The 19569-nt window shown below is 33.6% G+C and overlaps 1 protein-coding gene across 3 annotated transcripts; it reads right to left on the bottom strand.

The window, feature by feature from the left end:
• Positions 1–1230: 1230 nt before the first annotated feature.
• LOC138715826 (tyrosyl-DNA phosphodiesterase 2-like) lies at positions 1231–17841 on the bottom strand. 3 transcript variants are annotated; one of them, XM_069848926.1, is made up of 7 exons: positions 17682–17841; positions 15727–15890; positions 13616–13707; positions 11599–11742; positions 5349–5559; positions 3032–3202; positions 1231–1593 (listed from the first exon to the last, which is right to left on the bottom strand). In XM_069848926.1, the coding sequence occupies exons 2-7, from the start codon at positions 15865–15867 to the stop codon at positions 1303–1305; spliced, it is 1050 nt and encodes a 349-aa protein (XP_069705027.1). In that variant the 5' UTR covers positions 15868–15890; positions 17682–17841; the 3' UTR covers positions 1231–1302. The 3 variants fall into 3 exon arrangements, with proteins under 3 accessions (XP_069705027.1, XP_069705028.1, XP_069705029.1); XM_069848927.1 differs by having other exon boundaries at positions 17769–17787; XM_069848928.1 differs by lacking the exon at positions 17682–17841 and adding an exon at positions 17338–17484.
• Between the last annotated feature and the right edge of the window lie 1728 nt (positions 17842–19569).

Below are 19569 nucleotides of genomic sequence, written 5' to 3' on the forward strand. Positions count from 1 at the left end.
AATTGAAAGTTATTTGTTAGTGACACAAAATTGGATAACATTTTCTGAATAAAAAAAAATGCTTCAAAAGAGAAAACAGTGAATGGCTATCTAAAAAAATAGTATATTGTACGAGTTTTAAGTGATTTTATTTTGTTCACAAATTTGCTACACTTGGATCTAGCTGCCTCATTTCACAAACATCCTTGCTCACAAAATGACTTACTGATATGTCTCGTAGATAACTATTACGTTGTTTTATATATAAACATTCTCTTCAAATGAATTATTTTTGTATGACTTGTTTACAACGTCTTTCTGAAGTTACTGTAACCTTCTGAAAACGCACAAGCAAAAAATTGCAACTCTTACTTCATTTTTAAGTGCAAAAAGAATTCATGTAAATACATTCTTTTATATATTGAGGCACAACAAACTCAGTCATGAGACCATCTCAAATCCAGAAACACACAAAAATAAACATTTACAAAACTCTAGCCCAACCTATCTTGCATTATGGTAGTGATGTCTCTATAATTACAGCATCAGAAATGCGATTTATGAGACACACTGCTGGCTACACAAAATGGAATCATAAAAATAACTGAGATATCCTAGAAGAGTTAAGGATAGAACTGGTACTAAAGTACACTGTAAGATTAATTGGAAAGATCATGGAAACAGAATGCCAGGCAAAGAATCCCTAAGGAGATCTTGCAGTATCGGACATCTGGCTAAGAGATGGCACGAGACCATAACGGACCACGTGGTCTAACACTTGGCTGGAAGATGATGATGTAGCATTATTATTATTATTATTATTATTATTATTATTATTATTATTATTGTTATTATTATTATTTTTGTTCGTATATTCAGCATAATATAAACTTGCTATTTACATATACATATTTAAAGCTGCAACAATCTTCCAAACTACTGCCGAATACGAAATTTTAACGGATGTTAACAGACCATCATTTGCTCTGTTTGCAAGATTTGGCAATGTTGATATCTTCCATCAGAATCAACTCTAGCTCGCTCTATTCAAACATTCGTGTCATGTGCAAATTTTGAATTTTGCAATTGATAAAAAATTAAGCGAATAATTATTTTAAAATTCCGGTGACTTTTTTCTGTTTCAAGTTAAGAATTAGCCATTCTTTGGTTGAAATATTTACAATTTTGAAGTAAAAAATAACAGTAGAATGTGCTACTCTCTCTATACACATACTACAACAAAATCAAGACTACTATTCCACATTTGGCAATGTTTTCTTTGCACTTACATACATAACAAAAAGATCTTCAATTGTGTCCTGTTCACGGCTTCTCGATCTTGAAGTGGACATGCAGTCCCCAGTGATCGCTTGGAAAGCACTGAGTATTCGACACCTTCTCTATTCCCACCAGCCCAAAGTGCACGGGTGTGGCTCTCTTTGGGAACGAGTGCCGCACGTAAGCACGGTCGAACCGACAGCGCGGTTTGAAGCGGCCTGGCATCTCCTTGTTACAGTTCCGCACCATGTCCCACGTGTACTGACACTCCTTGCGCGCCCCTGTTGCAATCCACAAGTCATCAATGCCAGGTGGGATGCCCCCTGCCAGCTCCAGCTGCAACAATGACAAAATGGAGCAATGGTACAATGAGTCTTAGAAAAATCGATGTCCTTCATATGTGATGCTATTTTGTTCTGCTAGAATATTATTTGTTAATGACAGAGAAAAATTCGCTCCAGCACCAGGGATCGAACCAGAGTGCTGCATTGGAGTTAAATCACTTGCTTGAACTTGGTCGGGTGTCACACCCTCGAGCGAGATACAATCGGTCGTGATACAGTCATAATAAATAGAAGCACAGTACAAGGTCAGCTCACCGACATGTCTTATCTTGTATGGAAGGCGACAGAAAAGATACACATATGTTTTGCTCACACGGTAAAAATAAGGCTTTATTTTCTGCATTTATGACAAACGTTAATGGAACGTGTTTAAAATGTAAAACAGTAACATGAAGTTATAAATAAAATAGTATGAAAAACTTCGATATACAGTTATTATTGCTAATTAATAATTATTCAATATTTGATTTACCACATATATAATATGATGGGTCCATACATAGTGTTCCGCCTATATACTGCGACAATGTAGAAACGTTTTACAAAATATTATTGATATAGCAGTAGATTAATAACAATATTAGTACAGAGATAACGTCACAGAAAATATAAAACGAATAATCATGCTGCACAACTCTTACAGACGCAAAGATTGATACACTAATTATTAGATATTATTATTATTATTATTATTATTATTATTATTATTATTATTATTATTATTATTAGAAAACTTGATACGGTTCTTGCATTATCGTGATTGTGTTCTCTGATTGTAATAATTGCATTTACATCCAATAACATCTATCAGATATGGCAAAAACAAAATCGCTCCTGTGTGGAAAAAGAAAAACATTTCTATTACATTTTAAAGCAAGTTTTGTAGTTGTACTATGGAGAGGTTAGTTAAACACTGCAAAGTTTTGAAATGATAAACATCTATGATGTTACTACACAGTTCATCACTGTAACAAGAACGAATGTCTAACGCTTGGCTTATACCGTTCGAGGATTTATCGCTCGCGACAATTTTACCCATCATGCATGTGCGCTACCTATCGGATTATGCTATGAACTACTTGGCGCTCGAGCGAAAACGTCCGATGCAGAACTCTGGATCGAACCCAGGACCTCCAGTTCTACGCAATGGGTGCTCTACCACTGAGCTACGCCAAGACTCAATCCACAGCACCGGATCGAATCTTTCTCCTTTGGTTTTCCCCTTTGTGACGTTACTCCATGTTCGACATATATTATGTCATCATACAAGGAGCACAATCAAAAGTAGCGACATATGCACCTTACCAATTCCACAAGCTACTATTTGGCATGAGGCTTTGTTTTCAACACTAAAAACTAAAGCTGTGCACTGCTTTCCAAGAATATGACCTGAACAAAATCTCACAGTGAGAAGATATCTCTGGACTCACCTCTTTGTCCCTGAGGTTCATGTCGCCAGCCAGCAGCACAGTATAGTCCTCAGGGAAGTCCTGCGTCACTTGAAAGGCGTCCTTGAGCTGCTTAATGCGCTCAGTGGCATGGTCCTTGGTGCTCTCCAGGTGCGTGTTCACAAGCTGCAGCTTCATGGGGCCTATGTGGGCCTGCAACAGGGCAAATTATCAACTGCTTCCAGGAAGGAAGCTAACAAGCCGAGAAAGTATGAGCAGGGTAATCAACTATTTTTATAAAAGTAAGGGAGATCAGGAAATTAGCAACATTTCACTTACACAATCGATACACTTTCAAACAAATTTACAATGGATGAATATAGAAACAGATGGTAATATCTTCCATTCCCTACAACGAAAAGAAGCGAAACTGAGAAATTACAGTCCACACTGTTTAGCATGCCAGCTGCACCATTTTGGTCTTACTGTATTAAATCAGCTAGTGTAATTGAAAAATCGAGGAAATTATGCGAGAACTACAAGATATCGAGAATAATCTGATCATAAATAACATCAAACAATTCATATACTACCCTAATCAAATCAATGTTTAATACTAAATAACTACAAAAATATATAGAATTTCAGTAATAATTATTAACAATTTTGTGTTTCTTTGTACCTCTGTTTGACTAGATATCCATTGAAATGTTATTTCCATTTGGAGTTGTTTTAGTTTACTTAGTTATTTCTGAATTGGAATAATTCTATGTGCATATACGTTTGGTACATATTTAATTATATTAAATATAGCCCCCTTGGAGTCGGTAAGCATGCAAACAGATTTTTCAGAAATTTGAGTAACACACTGAAGAGCAGCATCAATAGCTAGCAATTCAGCGTCAAGACTGGAGGAGGATGAACATGGTATGAAATAACTTTCTTGATGTTTTGGAATATAATACCCTGCTCCTGATGTCCCATTATTAGGATTTAGAGATCCATCTGTTTTTTTGTTTAACCTATGGATCAACAATTGGCTCTCATCTGACAAAGGAAAAATTTTACAGTCTGTACAAAAGAAACCAAATGACCTGGAAATGTACAAAAACTTGCCCAGACATGTTCAAACATTTTTAACAAGAGCCAGAACAGGTCACATTGTCACTCAATTGTACCTACACCGATTTCACATTTCTGATAATCCTACTTGTCTGTGGTGTAATAATCATGATGAAGATCTGGAACACATTCTTCTATACTGTCCATCCATAAACCACAAAAGAAGTAAATTAAAATCATCAGTACCAGTTGCAGAAGACACAGCCCTGCAGTATATATTGACTACACCCCAACTCTGGCTACTAGCAACGGGCATCTATAATGAACACTGATCAAAATACCCCTCATTTCTCGTGAAAAACAAAAACTGAATAGATTACAGTGGACTATAGTGGACTTTATGTTGTCAGCAAACAGCTGGATACATTAAGAACATTGATTGATGTGTACCACTGTTTCAGTTCTATGCCTTTAGCCTGACCTTGACTAATTTCAGATTACGGTGTTCAACTTGACGCGTAAAATATCTGTATCAAAATTAATATCTTTAATTATATATAGAAAGTAATGTTAATATATTTTATGCTCGACCATGCCGAAATGTAGTAATTATACACCTGGTAGCAGACCTTTAATGCATGTCATTAAAGTACACCTACTCATTAAAGGTCAGGTCTTTCAGCCAATGACGACTCAGGTTACAACTGTTCAGCCAATGACAGGTCAGCTTTCTACCGTTATAAAACCGCAAGTATCGATTATTCTCGGATATACAATCGAAAAGTCACGGAGGCTGGAAATCCAATACTGTCGCAGAAGGTTATGTTCTGTTACTATAATAATTAGCGTTAATTGTAAATAATATTAAAAAATAAATTAAATTTGTCATCTCGTTTTTCAATGTCTAATTTTATTTCAATGTTATCTCTGTAGGTTCTTATGGCCTAGCAAGGTCACTGTGGACATCTGTTCCTCGGAAAAAATCAATACTTTCGCGTCTGCGCACATCTCACAACATACGGGACACTGCTCCAGGTCAGATACAATAAAATTAATAATACCAAGTTAGAAATGTGGTCGAGCATAAAAAGTCATATGAAACTCACCTATAATGGTAATTAAGAAGCTCGTATGAAAATTATGAAACTCGCTTGCACTCGTTTCATAAATATCCATTCTCACTTCTTAATTACCTTCATTATAGGCTCGTTGCATAATGTACTATTACACTTCATTACTTTCAACGGACAACATATCCAAATCATCTTCCTCGAATTACAGATGTTCCGTCACTGACCTCCACTGTGAGGAGGTTCCGCATCATGAGCGAGCCTGAGTGAGCCGTGATCTTGTGCGAGTCATAGTACACGGTGAACCTGCGCAGCAGTGTGGCGATGAAGTAGCCATCTGTGTTGCCAGCTATGCACATGTACTCAGGCAGCTTGTCCTCTATGTAGGAGAAGGTCTCGGGTATGATCTCCTGGAAAAACACGATGTCAGGCTGTTCCCTGTGGAAGTAAACATAGTGACGTCAGAAGAAAGGCAAAGTGAGACACGGAGAAGTAGATAAACATCAAAGGCAACAGGGAAGTGAAACTAAAAAGCAGAGAGATACGGACAGGAGAGATGGAAGCAAGAAGAGCAAAAGAGCAAAGAAAGGAGTGAACATAGACAGCATGACCAGATGTCCCACTTTAGGATGCTTTGTCCCAGTGTCCCGAAGAACTTTCTTGGGATATAAAAATGTCCAGGTTTTATAAATCAATCACTAATTCATTATAAAATATAAAAACTTTCTTGGGATATAAAAATGTTCAGGTTTTATAAATCAATCACTAATTCATTATAAAATATAAAAACTTTCTTGGGATATAAAAATGTCCAGGTTTTATAAATCAATCACTAATTCATTACAAAATATAAAAACTTTCTTGGGATATAAAAAATCAATAACTAATTCATTATAAAATATAAAAACTTTCTTGGGATATAGAAATGTCCAGGTTTTATAAATCAATCACTAATTCATTATAAAATATAAAAACTTTCTTGGGATATAAATATGTCCAGGTTTTATAAATCAATCACTAATTCATTATAAAATATAAAAACTTTCTTGGGATATAAAAATGTCCAGGTTTTATAAATCAATCACTAATTCATTATAAAATATAAAAACTTTCTTCGGATATAAAAATGTCCAGGTTTTATAAATCAATCACTAATTCATTATAAAATATAAAAACTTTCTTGGGATATAAAAAATCAATAACTAATTCATTATAAAATATAAAAACTTTCTTGGGATATAAAAATATCCAGGTTTTATAAATCAATCACTAATTCATTATAAAATATAAAAACTTTCTTGGAATATAAAAATGTCCAGGTTTTATAAATCAATCACTAATTCATTATAAAATATAAAAACTTTCTTGGGATATAAAAATGTCCAGGTTTTATAAATCAATCACTAATTCATTATAAAATATAAAAACTTTCTTGGGATATAAAAATGTCCAGGTTTTATAAATCAATCACTAATTCATTATAAAATATAAAAACTTTCTTGGGATATAAAAATGTCCAGGTTTTATAAATCAATCACTAATTCATTATAAAATATAAAAACTTTCTTGGGATATAAAAATGTCCAGGTTTTATAAATCAATCACTAATTCATTATAAAATATAAAAACTTTCTTGGGATATAAAAATGTCCAGGTTTTATAAATCAATCACTAATTCATTATAAAATATAAAAACTTTCTTGGGATATAAAAATGTCCAGGTTTTATAAATCAATCACTAATTCATTATAAAATATAAAAACTTTCTTGGGATATAAATATGTCCAGGTTTTATAAATCAATCACTAATTCATTATAAAATATAAAAACTTTCTTGGGATATAAAAATGTCCAGGTTTTATAAATCAATCACTAATTCATTATAAAATATAAAAACTTTCTTGGGATATAAAAATGTCCAGGTTTTATAAATCAATCACTAATTCATTATAAAATATAAAAACTTTCTTGGGATATAAAGAATCAATAACTAATTCATTATAAAATATAAAAACTTTCTTGGGATATAAAAATATCCAGGTTTTATAAATCAATCACTAATTCATTATAAAATATAAAAACTTTCTTGGAATATAAAAATGTCCAGGTTTTATAAATCAATCACTAATTCATTATAAAATATAAAAACTTTCTTGGGATATAAAAATGTCCAGGTTTTATAAATCAATCACTAATTCATTATAAAACATAAAAATTTTCTTGGGATATAAAAATGTCCAGGTTTTATAAATCAATCACTAATTCATTATAAAATATAAAAACTTTCTTGGGATATAAAAATGTCCAGGTTTTATAAATCAATCACTAATTCATTATAAAATATAAAAACTTTCTTGGGATATAAAAAATCAATAACTAATTCATTATAAAATATAAAAACTTTCTTGGGATATAAAAATATCCAGGTTTTATAAATCAATCACTAATTCATTATAAAATATAAAAACTTTCTTGGGATATAAAAATGTCCAGCTTTTATAAATCAATCACTAATTCATTATAAAATATAAAAACTTTCTTGGGATATAAAAATGTCCAGGTTTTATAAATCAATCACTAATTCATTATAAAATATAAAAACTTTCTTGGGATATAAAAATGTCCAGGTTTTATAAATCAATCACTAATTCATTATAAAATATAAAAACTTTCTTGGGATATAAAAAATCAATAACTAATTCATTATAAAATATAAAAACTTTCTTGGGATATAAAAATGTCCAGGTTTTATAAATCAATCACTAATTCATTATAAAATATAAAAACTTTCTTGGGATATAAAAAATCAATAACTAATTCATTATAAAATATAAAAACTTTCTTGGGATATAAAAATGTCCAGGTTTTATAAATCAATCACTAATTCATTATAAAATATAAAAACTTTCTTGGGATATAAAAATGTCCAGGTTTTATAAATCAATCACTAATTCATTATAAAATATAAAAACTTTCTTGGGATATAAAAATGTCCAGGTTTTATAAATCAATCACTAATTCATTATAAAATATAAAAACTTTCTTGGGATATAAAAAATCAATAACTAATTCATTATAAAATATAAAAACTTTCTTGGGATATAAAAATGTCCAGGTTTTATAAATCAATCACTAATTCATTATAAAATATAAAAACTTTCTTGGGATATAAAAATGTCCAGGTTTTATAAATCAATCACTAATTCATTATAAAATATAAAAACTTTCTTGGGATATAAAAATATCCAGGTTTTATAAATCAATCACTAATTCATTATAAAATATAAAAACTTTCTTGGGATATAAAAATGTCCAGGTTTTATAAATCAATCACTAATTCATTATAAAATATAAAAACTTTCTTGGGATATAAAAATGTCCAGGTTTTATAAATCAATCACTAATTCATTATAAAATATAAAAACTTTCTTGGGATATAAAAATGTCCAGGTTTTATAAATCAATCACTAATTCATTATAAAATATAAAAACTTTCTTGGGATATAAAAAATCAATAACTAATTCATTATAAAATATAAAAACTTTCTTAGGATATAAAAATGTCCAGGTTTTATAAATCAATCACTAATTCATTATAAAATATAAAAACTTTCTTGGAATATAAAAATGTCCAGGTTTTATAAATCAATCACTAATTCATTATAAAATATAAAAACTTTCTTGGGATATAAAAATGTCCAGGTTTTATAAATCAATCACTAATTCATTATAAAATATAAAAACTTTCTTGGAATATAAAAATGTCCATGTTTTATAAATCAATCACTAATTCATTATAAAATATAAAAACTTTCTTGGGATATAAAAATGTCCAGGTTTTATAAATCAATCACTAATTCATTATAAAATATAAAAACTTTCTTGGGATATAAAAATGTCCAGGTTTTATAAATCAATCACTAATTCATTATAAAATATAAAAACTTTCTTGGGATATAAAAATGTCCAGCTTTTATAAATCAATCACTAATTCATTATAAAATATAAAAACTTTCTTGGGATATAAAAATGTCCAGGTTTTATAAATCAATCACTAATTCATTATAAAATATAAAAACTTTCTTGGGATATAAAAAATCAATAACTAATTCATTATAAAATATAAAAACTTTCTTGGGATATAAAAATGTCCAGGTTTTATAAATCAATCACTAATTCATTATAAAATATAAAAACTTTCTTGGGATATAAAAATGTCCAGGTTTTATAAATCAATCACTAATTCATTATAAAATATAAAAACTTTCTTGGGATATAAAAATGTCCAGGTTTTATAAATCAATCACTAATTCATTATAAAATATAAAAACTTTCTTGGGATATAAAAATGTCCAGGTTTTATAAATCAATCACTAATTCATTATAAAATATAAAAACTTTCTTGGGATATAAAAATGTCCAGGTTTTATAAATCAATCACTAATTCATTATAAAATATAAAAACTTTCTTGGGATATAAAAAATCAATAACTAATTCATTATAAAATATAAAAACTTTCTTGGGATATAAAAATGTCCAGGTTTTATAAATCAATCACTAATTCATTACAAAATATAAAAACTTTCTTGGGATATAAAAAATCAATAACTAATTCATTATAAAATATAAAAACTTTCTTGGGATATAAAAATGTCCAGGTTTTATAAATCAATCACTAATTCATTATAAAATATAAAAACTTTCTTGGGACATAAAAATGTCCAGGTTTTATAAATCAATCACTAATTCATTATAAAATATAAAAACTTTCTTGGGATATAAAAAATCAATAACTAATTCATTATAAAATATAAAAACTTTCTTGGGATATAAAAATGTCCAGGTTTTATAAATCAATCACTAATTCATTATTCATAGATTTCAAAAAGGCATATGACTCGGTTAAGAGGGAAGTATTATATGATATTCTTATTGAATTTGGTATTCCCAAGAAACTAGTTCGATTAATTAAAATGTGTCTCAGTGAAACATACAGCAGAGTCCGTATAGGTCAGTTTCTATCTGATCCTTTTCCAATTCACTGCGGGCTAAAGCAGGGAGATGCACTATCACCTTTACTTTTTAACTTCGCTTTAGAATATGCCATTAGGAAAGTTCAGGATAACAGGCAGGGTTTGGAATTGAACGGGCTACATCAGCTTCTTGTCTATGCAGATGACGTGAATATGTTAGGAGAAAATACACAAACGGTTAGGGAAAACATGGAAATTTTACTTGAAGCAAGTAAAGCGATCGGTTTGGAAGTAAATCCCGAAAAGACAAAGTATATGATTATGTCTCGTGACGGGAATATTGTACGAAATGGAAATATAAATATTGGAGATTTATCCTTCGAAGAGGTGGAAAAATTCAAATATCTTGGAGCAACAGTAACAAATGTAAATGACACTCGGGAGGAAATTAAACGCAGAATAAATATGGGAAATGCGTGTTATTATTCGGTTGAGAAGCTCTTATCATCCAGTCTGCTGTCCAAAAATCTGAAAGTTAGAATTTATAAAACAGTTATATTACCGGTTCTTCTATATGGCTGTGAAACTTGGACTCTCACTCTGAGAGAGGAACATAGGTTAAGGGTGTTTGAGAATAAGGTGCTTAGGAAAATATTTGGGGCTAAGCGGGATGAAGTTACAGGAGAATGGAGAAAGTTACACAACACAGAACTGCACGCATTGTATTCTTCACCTGACATAATTAGGAACTTGAAATCCAGACGTTTGAGATGGGTAGGGCATGTAGCACGTATGGGCGAATCCAGAAATGCATATAGAGTGTTAGTTGGGAGACTGGAGGGAAAAAGACCTTTAGGGAGGCCGAGACGTAGATGGGAGGATAATATTAAAATGGATTTGAGGGAGGTGGGGTATGATGATAGAGACTGGCTTAATCTTGCACAGGATAGGGACCGATGGCGGGCTTATGTGAGGGCGGCAATGAACCTTCGGGTTCCTTAAAAGCCATTTGTAAGTAAGTAAGTAAGTAATTCATTATAAAATATAAAAACTTTCTTGGGATATAAAAAATCAATAACTAATTCATTATAAAATATAAAAACTTTCTTGGGATATAAAAAATCAATAACTAATTCATTATAAAATATAAAAACTTTCTTGGGATATAAAAAATCAATAACTAATTCATTATAAAATATAAAAACTTTCTTGGGATATAAAAATGTCCAAGTTTTTTAAATCAATCACTAATTCATTATAAAATAGTTGGATTTCCATCGAATTTACACATATACCAAATATAGTGTGAATAAAGTTCATGCTACCAAGACAAAACACTAAATGACCAAAACAGAAATTGTTTGCAAACCTCAAGTGGAGACATAAGAGTACTGCTAATTTGGCAATTTTGTATGGCATAAGGATCTCCGGTTTTATATTTTCAAAATCTGACCACCCTGAACATAAAAGGGAAGTGGAACAAAACAGAGAAGAATTACTTACAAGTAGATTATCTTGCACACTGCCTTCGTTCTCCTCTTGAGGTTGCGCTCGTCCAGACCATCCAGGTTCCATGTTATGAACGTAAATTTGGACGGGGGCTCACTGGTGGCCTGCCCAAGCCCCAGAGCATTCACCATTGCTTTGCTTCAAACAAAGAGATACCAAAATCAGGGTAAGTAACAATAAACAACTTACCAAAATTAATATAACTTTAGGGTTACACTTAGTTTTCTTACCAGTAAGTAAACAAGCCAATATTCATGCCTGTACAAGGTAAGGGTGAAAAACAAGGAATGTCACAGAACAGCATTGGTGAGGAAATCAAGTTCTAATACCTGTGGCATTCATGGTTTTCAACAAGTGTCCCAAATGTTTAATGTTAATTTATATGTTAAACCCAATTAGAGAATGGAAACAATTGCCTCATGGATATATACAACTCAATAGACATTTACAACTAGATTCTTTACTTTTTGCAGACGATTTAGCTCTGGTGGCATCCTCAGAAGATGAATTACAACGTTCAATTTTTAATTTTAACAAAATTGGAATTAAATATGATATGAAAATCAATAAAGAAAAAATAAAATTATGGCCTTCTGCGGAAAATACCCTGTGCATAGCAAAATATGTTTGGATTCGAAAATATTAGAAAGGATAAATTCTTTTACATATCTCGGATACACATTATCTTTTTTTCGATGAAGTAGACATTTCACAGAAAATTTCTAAATACACCAAAACAATGGGAATAATTAACAACAATATGAAACCTTCCCTAGTACAAAGGCATACTCGAATTTGTCTTTACAAGACCTTGGCGAGACCTGTACTTTGTTACGGCAGTGAGGCATGGACATTGAGGAAGAAAGACGAAAGCAGAATAACAGCTAATGAAATGAAATTTATGAGATATACAGCGGGATATACGAAATGGGATCACAAACGCAATGAAAATGTAATGGAAGAATTACGACTAGAACCTCTAATTAATCACGTAAAACATTATCAGAACAACTGTATAAATCATCTGCATCGCATGCGTAGAGATAGAATCCCAAAAGTCATGCTCCACTATTGTCTAAATGGGAAGAGATCTCTCAGTCGTCCAAAGAAGCACTGGATTGAAAATTCAACTGTGAGATCGTAACAAGCCATTTGGCCTAATACTTGTAGGGAAGAAGAAGAAGAAGACGTTAAACCCTTTGTGATTGGACAGTTGTGTAGTCCTAGATGTCACCAATAAAATGAGTTGTACATAATAAAATCGGTAAGAACGGACATTGCTTGTTTTTTCGCCTTAAGGAAGGTGCTCACTTATCAGAACAGATTTTTTGAGCATATTTGGATTTTTATTCTTTGCAGATTTCAAATTAAGCATCACTCACTTGGCCATATCGCCTCTGCCCACATGGCCGGATTCTGTCCAGAATTCTGGACGGATTCCCATATGGGCCAAGATCGAAATAAAGAAAGCCATGGCAATATATCGATTGCAACACCTTCAACCATGGCGACAGAACCGCAGACTGCCCGAAGCATTTCACTTATTACAAGATCTTATGGACGAAATAAAATCGGGGAGGAAAAACTCTTACAGAGGATGAGTAAACAGCCATTTTGTGTTGTTTTCCCAAACACTCATAATTTTTTTTAGTAGAAATGATCATATTCCATTCACATGTACACTGCATATCCTTCCCAGATTATGTGAGTAATAGATACCGAACATGAACACAATCCATCAGAGGAGGAAATTCACCCTACAAGGATGGATGAATGGACAGACATCATGCTGAAAACTACTTTTTCGACATTAGGGATGCTGAAAATATCAAAGTCAATTTACTTCAGTGCCATATTTGCATGTGCACTTCAGTTTCTTGGATACTTGTATCAAGTATAATTGTAAATTACTTCAGTTTCTGTTTCTGCGTACAGTTTTGACTTTAATATTTAGTGAACTATGGATAAGCAGACATTTGGATATTTGGAAACGTTCTCGCACTGAACTTACTCCACATTCACCACCAGCTCCCCCTCATCTCCGTCCGTTAGGATGTTCACGCCGCTGTTCTGTGTGGCCTCAAAGAAGGCATTCACTGACCTCTGAAACACAAATACATGGATTACCCAATGAAGCACAGATTTTGAGGTGTTCCGAATCCATTTCTTGATTTCAATTGCACAATGGGCAGTTAGGGGACTGATATACGTGGTACAGTCATTAAGTTCTAATACTGAGCGCATAGTGGCGTTGTGGTGCACTATAGCGCATAGGTGACGCCATGGTATGATACTTTGTCAGTTAGTCTCTCGACCCAAGAGACAGTTGAGTGCATGCACTGTAAGCAGAACTACGGTCTTTGTTGTGACGGTGATTTGAATGCGCACATCGGAACCCGAGATGTCACAGTTTGAGCAACGGGCAAACATCAAGTTCTGCCAGAAATTAGGCAAAACTGCTGCCGAAACGTTTCAAATGATGCAGCAAATGAGGACACAGTGAGTCGCAGTGTTGTGTTTAGGTGGCACCGACGTTTTTTGCAAGGAAGAGACAGTTTGGAAGATGATGTGCGTACTGGTCGGACACAAACAATTCCAACTGAACGCAAGTTCCAAGAAGTTGCAATGTTGGTGCGTGCTAGCCGCTCCCAATTGGTAGACGATATCGCAGCAACAGTAGGGGTCAGCCATGGTACTTACTACAAAATTCTGTCTGATGACCTGAACATGTCTCGTGTTACCCACAGTGCCACGAATCCTGTCGCAAGACCAACGTGATGATCGCATGATGATTTGTGGTGACCTCATCAGTAGCGCTGATGATGATCCGACGTATCTCAACTGGATAATAACTGGAGATGAAACTTGGTGTTTCCTTTACGATCCGCAACTGAAACGACAATCCGCCACCTGGAAAACGCCGTTATCACCACGACAGAAAAAACCGCGACAAGACAGGTCAAAAGGCAAAGTGATGCTTGAATTGTTTTTTATTCAAATGGAATTGTTCACATGGAATTCATCCTAGAAGGTGCAACTGTGAACAAAACCCGCTACGAAGAGATCCTTGGCCGTTTATGAGATTCAATTTGCCGTAAGCGACCTGAGCTATGGCGTACAAAGAATTGGCTGTTGCTACATCACAACGCCCCTGCACACCGCTCTGTCCTTGTCCAAGAGGAACTTGCAAGACAACAGGTGACAGTTCTTCCACACCCTCCGTACTCACCTGATCTCGCACCATGCGATTTTTTTCTCTTTCCTCGCAGGAAAGCAACTCTACGTGGGCGTAGATTTCATTCTTCCGAAGAGGTCATGACTGCCACAAGAGAAGTCATACGGGACTTTCCTGCCAACATCTTTCAACGGTGCTTCCAGCAGTTATACCAACATTGGCAAACGTGCATAACAGCCAACGGAGACTATTTTGAGGGAGGATGTGGTTCTGTTTAAATGTACGCCGTGTTATGTGGCATCTTGTGATACATCCAGATTCTTGTGGGAGCCTACTCTCCAGGCGTCAAGTCTTAGAACTTAATGACTGTACCACGTATTCCAATTCTATGCAGGTGTTTAGCCAAACAATCATGGCCTGTTGCCAATCTAAATGCAGCTACAGACGATTTTCGTGGCAAATCGGGAATTAACTGTGGATTATGATGCAGAGAGTTCCATTTTTTTCCTTGAGATTGTGTTAGCAAATTTGGTCCCCTTGTAAGTTAATAAACACATACTGAATCAACAAATAATTCAATAAACATAAACAAATGAACAAATAAAAAATAAGTAAATAAAGCAAGAGTAAATAACTGAATAATTCGATAAGTGAACAAATGAGTAAGTGAATAAATAAATAAATGAATGCAGTAAGTAAAAAAGTTGAATAAAGACGAATACACATTAAGGAATAAACAAATAAAGCAACAGACAAACAAGTAAACAATCAACTAACCATGCAAATTAGGAAACAAGTACAAAACTGAATATGTACAGATATCCTGGTCATTAATACAGAATGTAAGTAAAGCATCCCATTCCCATAAAAATTCAAACGTTCGTACAGACTGAACTAAAAATCATTCATCACTTATAGACTATTATGTTGAAAGTATGCAGTAACACCTCCAGATTCCAGCCTCTGTCCTGCAGGTAGAACTGGGCACATGCCTCATCAGTGCCCGTTATCTCTGCAAACTGTTCCGTCAACTTTTGACATGTCTCCCGGTCTGGAATATTAGCATCTGACTCATCTGACTGACTCATCCTCACAAGTGCTGCATTCCCTTCTGCAACAATACAAATGCAAACTGTAATATTCTCTTCTCCACAAGTTTCACGCAGTAACAACAATTAGGGCAGACATGGGTATAAGGAAAGGGAGGTATAGATGATCCAATTCACTCCTTCCACAATATCTCGCGGGGGGGGAACAAAAAAACCGCACACACAAAAACCCCTCCCCCTCCCACCATAACTAATTATCTCTCTTGTTTTGCAGAGGTGCAAATGACTACTGGATATGGCTCTATATTTTTATCTTCATTGTCAGATGGAGTATATCCTCATTATTTTCTAGATTTCTTTTTCATGCTGTTACATTTTTGAATATGTAACTTCATTGTAGCAACTAATCCCTGCATTTCTAAAGCGTATGATTTGCATTTCGCCCTCATGCCTTTTCTACTTGAAGTGGGAAGTTTTTAAAATTCTCCTCATACTGGATTAGGCCTACTAATTTTAAGTTAACAGCAACCTACACTTTTACAAATATAACTCAACACAATAAAGTGACTGTTCTGTTAGCATAGCAAATTACTATTAGACGTTAAGTAAAAAATGGCAGAAAACAAACTAAAAAAAGAAAGAAACAGCTGTTTCAATTTTAACTGCAATGGACTACAAGCAATAAAACAATAAGAAAGGTAATACTTCAAAAATTAAAAATAAACATAATTTTGAACAAATAATTCGCTGATTTTTATCACAAAAATAATAATATTTAAATCAGTGATTTATATTATAAAAATGAAAGGATTAAAATCATGATTGAAATCATTGCACTCTGTTATAATGTAGTATCTTTTTATCCAATTTCATCACTGCTCCTCTATGGTACCAAGCCCACCCTCCCTCATCTCCCGTATGCTTCTTGGGGTGGGATGGAAAGGCCTTGCGGCAGTGGTACAGTTCTTCTGGAGAACTACCCAAACAAACTATAAATAAATTGAGATGAAAAAATGTAATATGTACATATATTACACATTAAAAAATATTAATTATTTAATCGAAACATCGACATTCTAAATTCATATACAGTACATACAATAAATTAAGATCACAGTCTGCAAAAGAATGAAAACCCAGAACTCCCAACTCTTGCACACGATTGCGTAACAGAATTAAAGTACCAGCAGTAGCCTATATTCAACATGTAGACTTGTACACGTAATTTGTGAAAATGACGCGCAACTACGCCGTACAAAATTAAGGCCACAAATTGATGTAGGCCTAAATATCAAAAACTATGTTACCGATAACTGTAGCTTTAGGAATGAGCACTGTCACCCAACTTTTGTTCAGCCTAAGAAATCAAACACGCATTTCGTAATATTATTTAAAAATTACACGACATTTACGTAAACTGAACATTTAAAACTCATAAATGTCAATTTTGAAAACCACGAACAATACAAGCACCACTGTTATTACAAATACGGAGTATGGCACTCTGACCTTGCACAAATAAATGCAAGTCGAATCCTTCAGGCTAATGAATATAATCACGTCTTCTCTTTCACATAAAACTTCGAAGCTACCACATAAAAATACAAAGCATAAAATAGATAAATGAAAACCAATGAAGTTTAAACATTTAGACTGTTTTAAATTTCCGCGCGAAGTAGTTGTCACTGACTACAGTACCTACCACACATAACAAAGGTAAATAAAAGACAAGACATGTCCTGTCCTGTCCTGTTAGAACATGATGAATATAAATTTATTTATTGTGTGAGAAACGAAAGCAGAAATTGTGTTGATTTTGTACCTTCTTAATTTTTATACACAATAGTACTTACTAAACAAAAACTAGTCTCGAAGCCCACTAACTTTGCTCGCAAGTAAGGAAATTTGAGTAATTCTTCAATGCCAATTTCTGTACTCACACCTCAAAATTTGAAAGCCCTGCCACTGCCTTCTCAGATAATGTTTTCTAACCATGTTTTGTACTGGGATTTCGTTGTCTGATTTCCTATAGTCTACTATTCATTCGTAATCTTCGAAACGAAATCTACAAGGCGATGAGTACCACTGCCTGCTGGATCGCATCCTATCTGCGTAAGCAGAAAAAACAGCAATAGGATGTGAACCAGGAGGCAGTAACTTCAACGATTACCAAATATTAGCCAGAGGTTTAACTGTTTCATGGCGGATTGTTTGAAATTCAATCAATACGGGACAGAATTTTACAAATTACATATTTATAATATGTGTTGTATTTATAATATAGTGTTGTGTTACTTGGTCTTAAATAAATTGGCTTAAATGTTTTTAATTGTGATTAATGGAAAGGCCAGTGGCATTATCCGTTTTATTACACGGATTTGAATGATCCTATCCCGATTTATTCATCACCCATCCATTTCCCTTCGACTCTATCTTCTAATGAGATATATGACGATTTACAGAAAGTGAATATCACAGTCACACATAATTATATGTTCAACAGGATAAAGTGTGGGTTCGGGTATAAATGGCTCAGCGGTTTGTATTTGAATGTCGTTCTATTCATTTCTTACTTACTGGCTTTTACGGAACCCGTAGGTTCATTGCCGCCCTCACATAAGCCCGTCATTGGTCCCTATCCTGAGCAAGATTAATCCAGTCTCTACCATCATATCCTACCTCCCTCAAATCCATTTTTATATTATCTTCCCATCTATGTCTCGGCTTCCCTAAAGGTCTTTTTCCCTCCGGCCTCCCAACTAACACTCTATATGCATTTCTGGATTCGCCCATACGTGCTACATGTCCTGCCCATCTCAAACGTCTGGATTTTATGTTCCTAATTGTCAGGTGAAGTATACAATGCATGCAGCTCTGCGTTGTGTAACTTTCTCCGTTCTCCTGTAACTTCATCCCTTTTAGCCCCAAATATTTTCCTAAGAACCTTATTCTCAAACACCCTTAATCTCTGTTCCTCTCTCAAAGTGAGAGTCCAAGTTTCACAACCATACAGAACAACCGGTAATATAACTGTTTTATAAATTCTAACTTTCAGACTTTTGACAGAAGACTAAATGATAAAAGCTTCTCAACCGAATAATAACACGCATTTCCCATATTTATTCTGCGTTTAATTTCCTCCCGAGTGTCATTTATATTTGTTACTGTTGCTCCAAGATATTTTAATTTTTCCACCTCTTCGAAGGATAAATCTCCAATTTTTATAGTTCCATTTTGTACAATATTCTGGTCACGAGACATAATCATATACTTAGTTTTTTCGAGATTTACTTCCAACCCTATCGCTCTACTTGCTTCAACAAGAATTTCCGTGTTTTCCCTAATTGTTTGTGGATTTTCTCCTAACATATTCACGTCATCCGCATAGACAACAAGCTGATGTAACCCGTTCAATTCCAAACCCTCTGTGTTATCCTGAACTTTCCTAATGGCATATTCTAGAGCGAAGTTAAAAAGTAAAGGTGATAGTGCATCTATTATTCCAAACATTTGCAAAACCTTGATTCACATGATCTCTCTCTATGGAAGGCAACTAAACGAATACTGAATGTACGTAAGCGTATTCAGTCATTAAAACACAATTCTGAAGTAGTCACAGACCCATCTGACAAATGCGACCACTGAACACTAAAAGGGCGAATGAATGTATTAATCATAGAGGCACCACTTCCTATTGAATTCATATCCCCTCTAGAGGTCAAAGACAATTAAGTCTCTTAA

The sequence above is a fragment of the Periplaneta americana genome, chromosome 15 (genome assembly GCF_040183065.1).
Source record: "Periplaneta americana isolate PAMFEO1 chromosome 15, P.americana_PAMFEO1_priV1, whole genome shotgun sequence".
Lineage (NCBI taxonomy): Eukaryota > Metazoa > Arthropoda > Insecta > Blattodea > Blattidae > Periplaneta > Periplaneta americana.

What these genes read in the sequence shown, in the direction of transcription:
- LOC138715826 (XM_069848926.1), bottom strand. Translation starts at nt 15,867, where the DNA reads ATGAGTCAGTCAGATGAGTCAGATGCTAATATTCCAGACCGGGAGACA. An exon ending in GAGCTGGTGGTGAATGTGGA is followed by an intron (nt 11,743 to 13,615) that starts GTAAGTTCAGTG and finishes CTTTGTTTGAAG; the next exon opens with CAAAGCAATGGTGAATGCTC. An exon ending in TGAACCTCAGGGACAAAGAG is followed by an intron (nt 1,594 to 3,031) that starts GTGAGTCCAGAG and finishes TCATTGTTGCAG; the next exon opens with CTGGAGCTGGCAGGGGGCAT.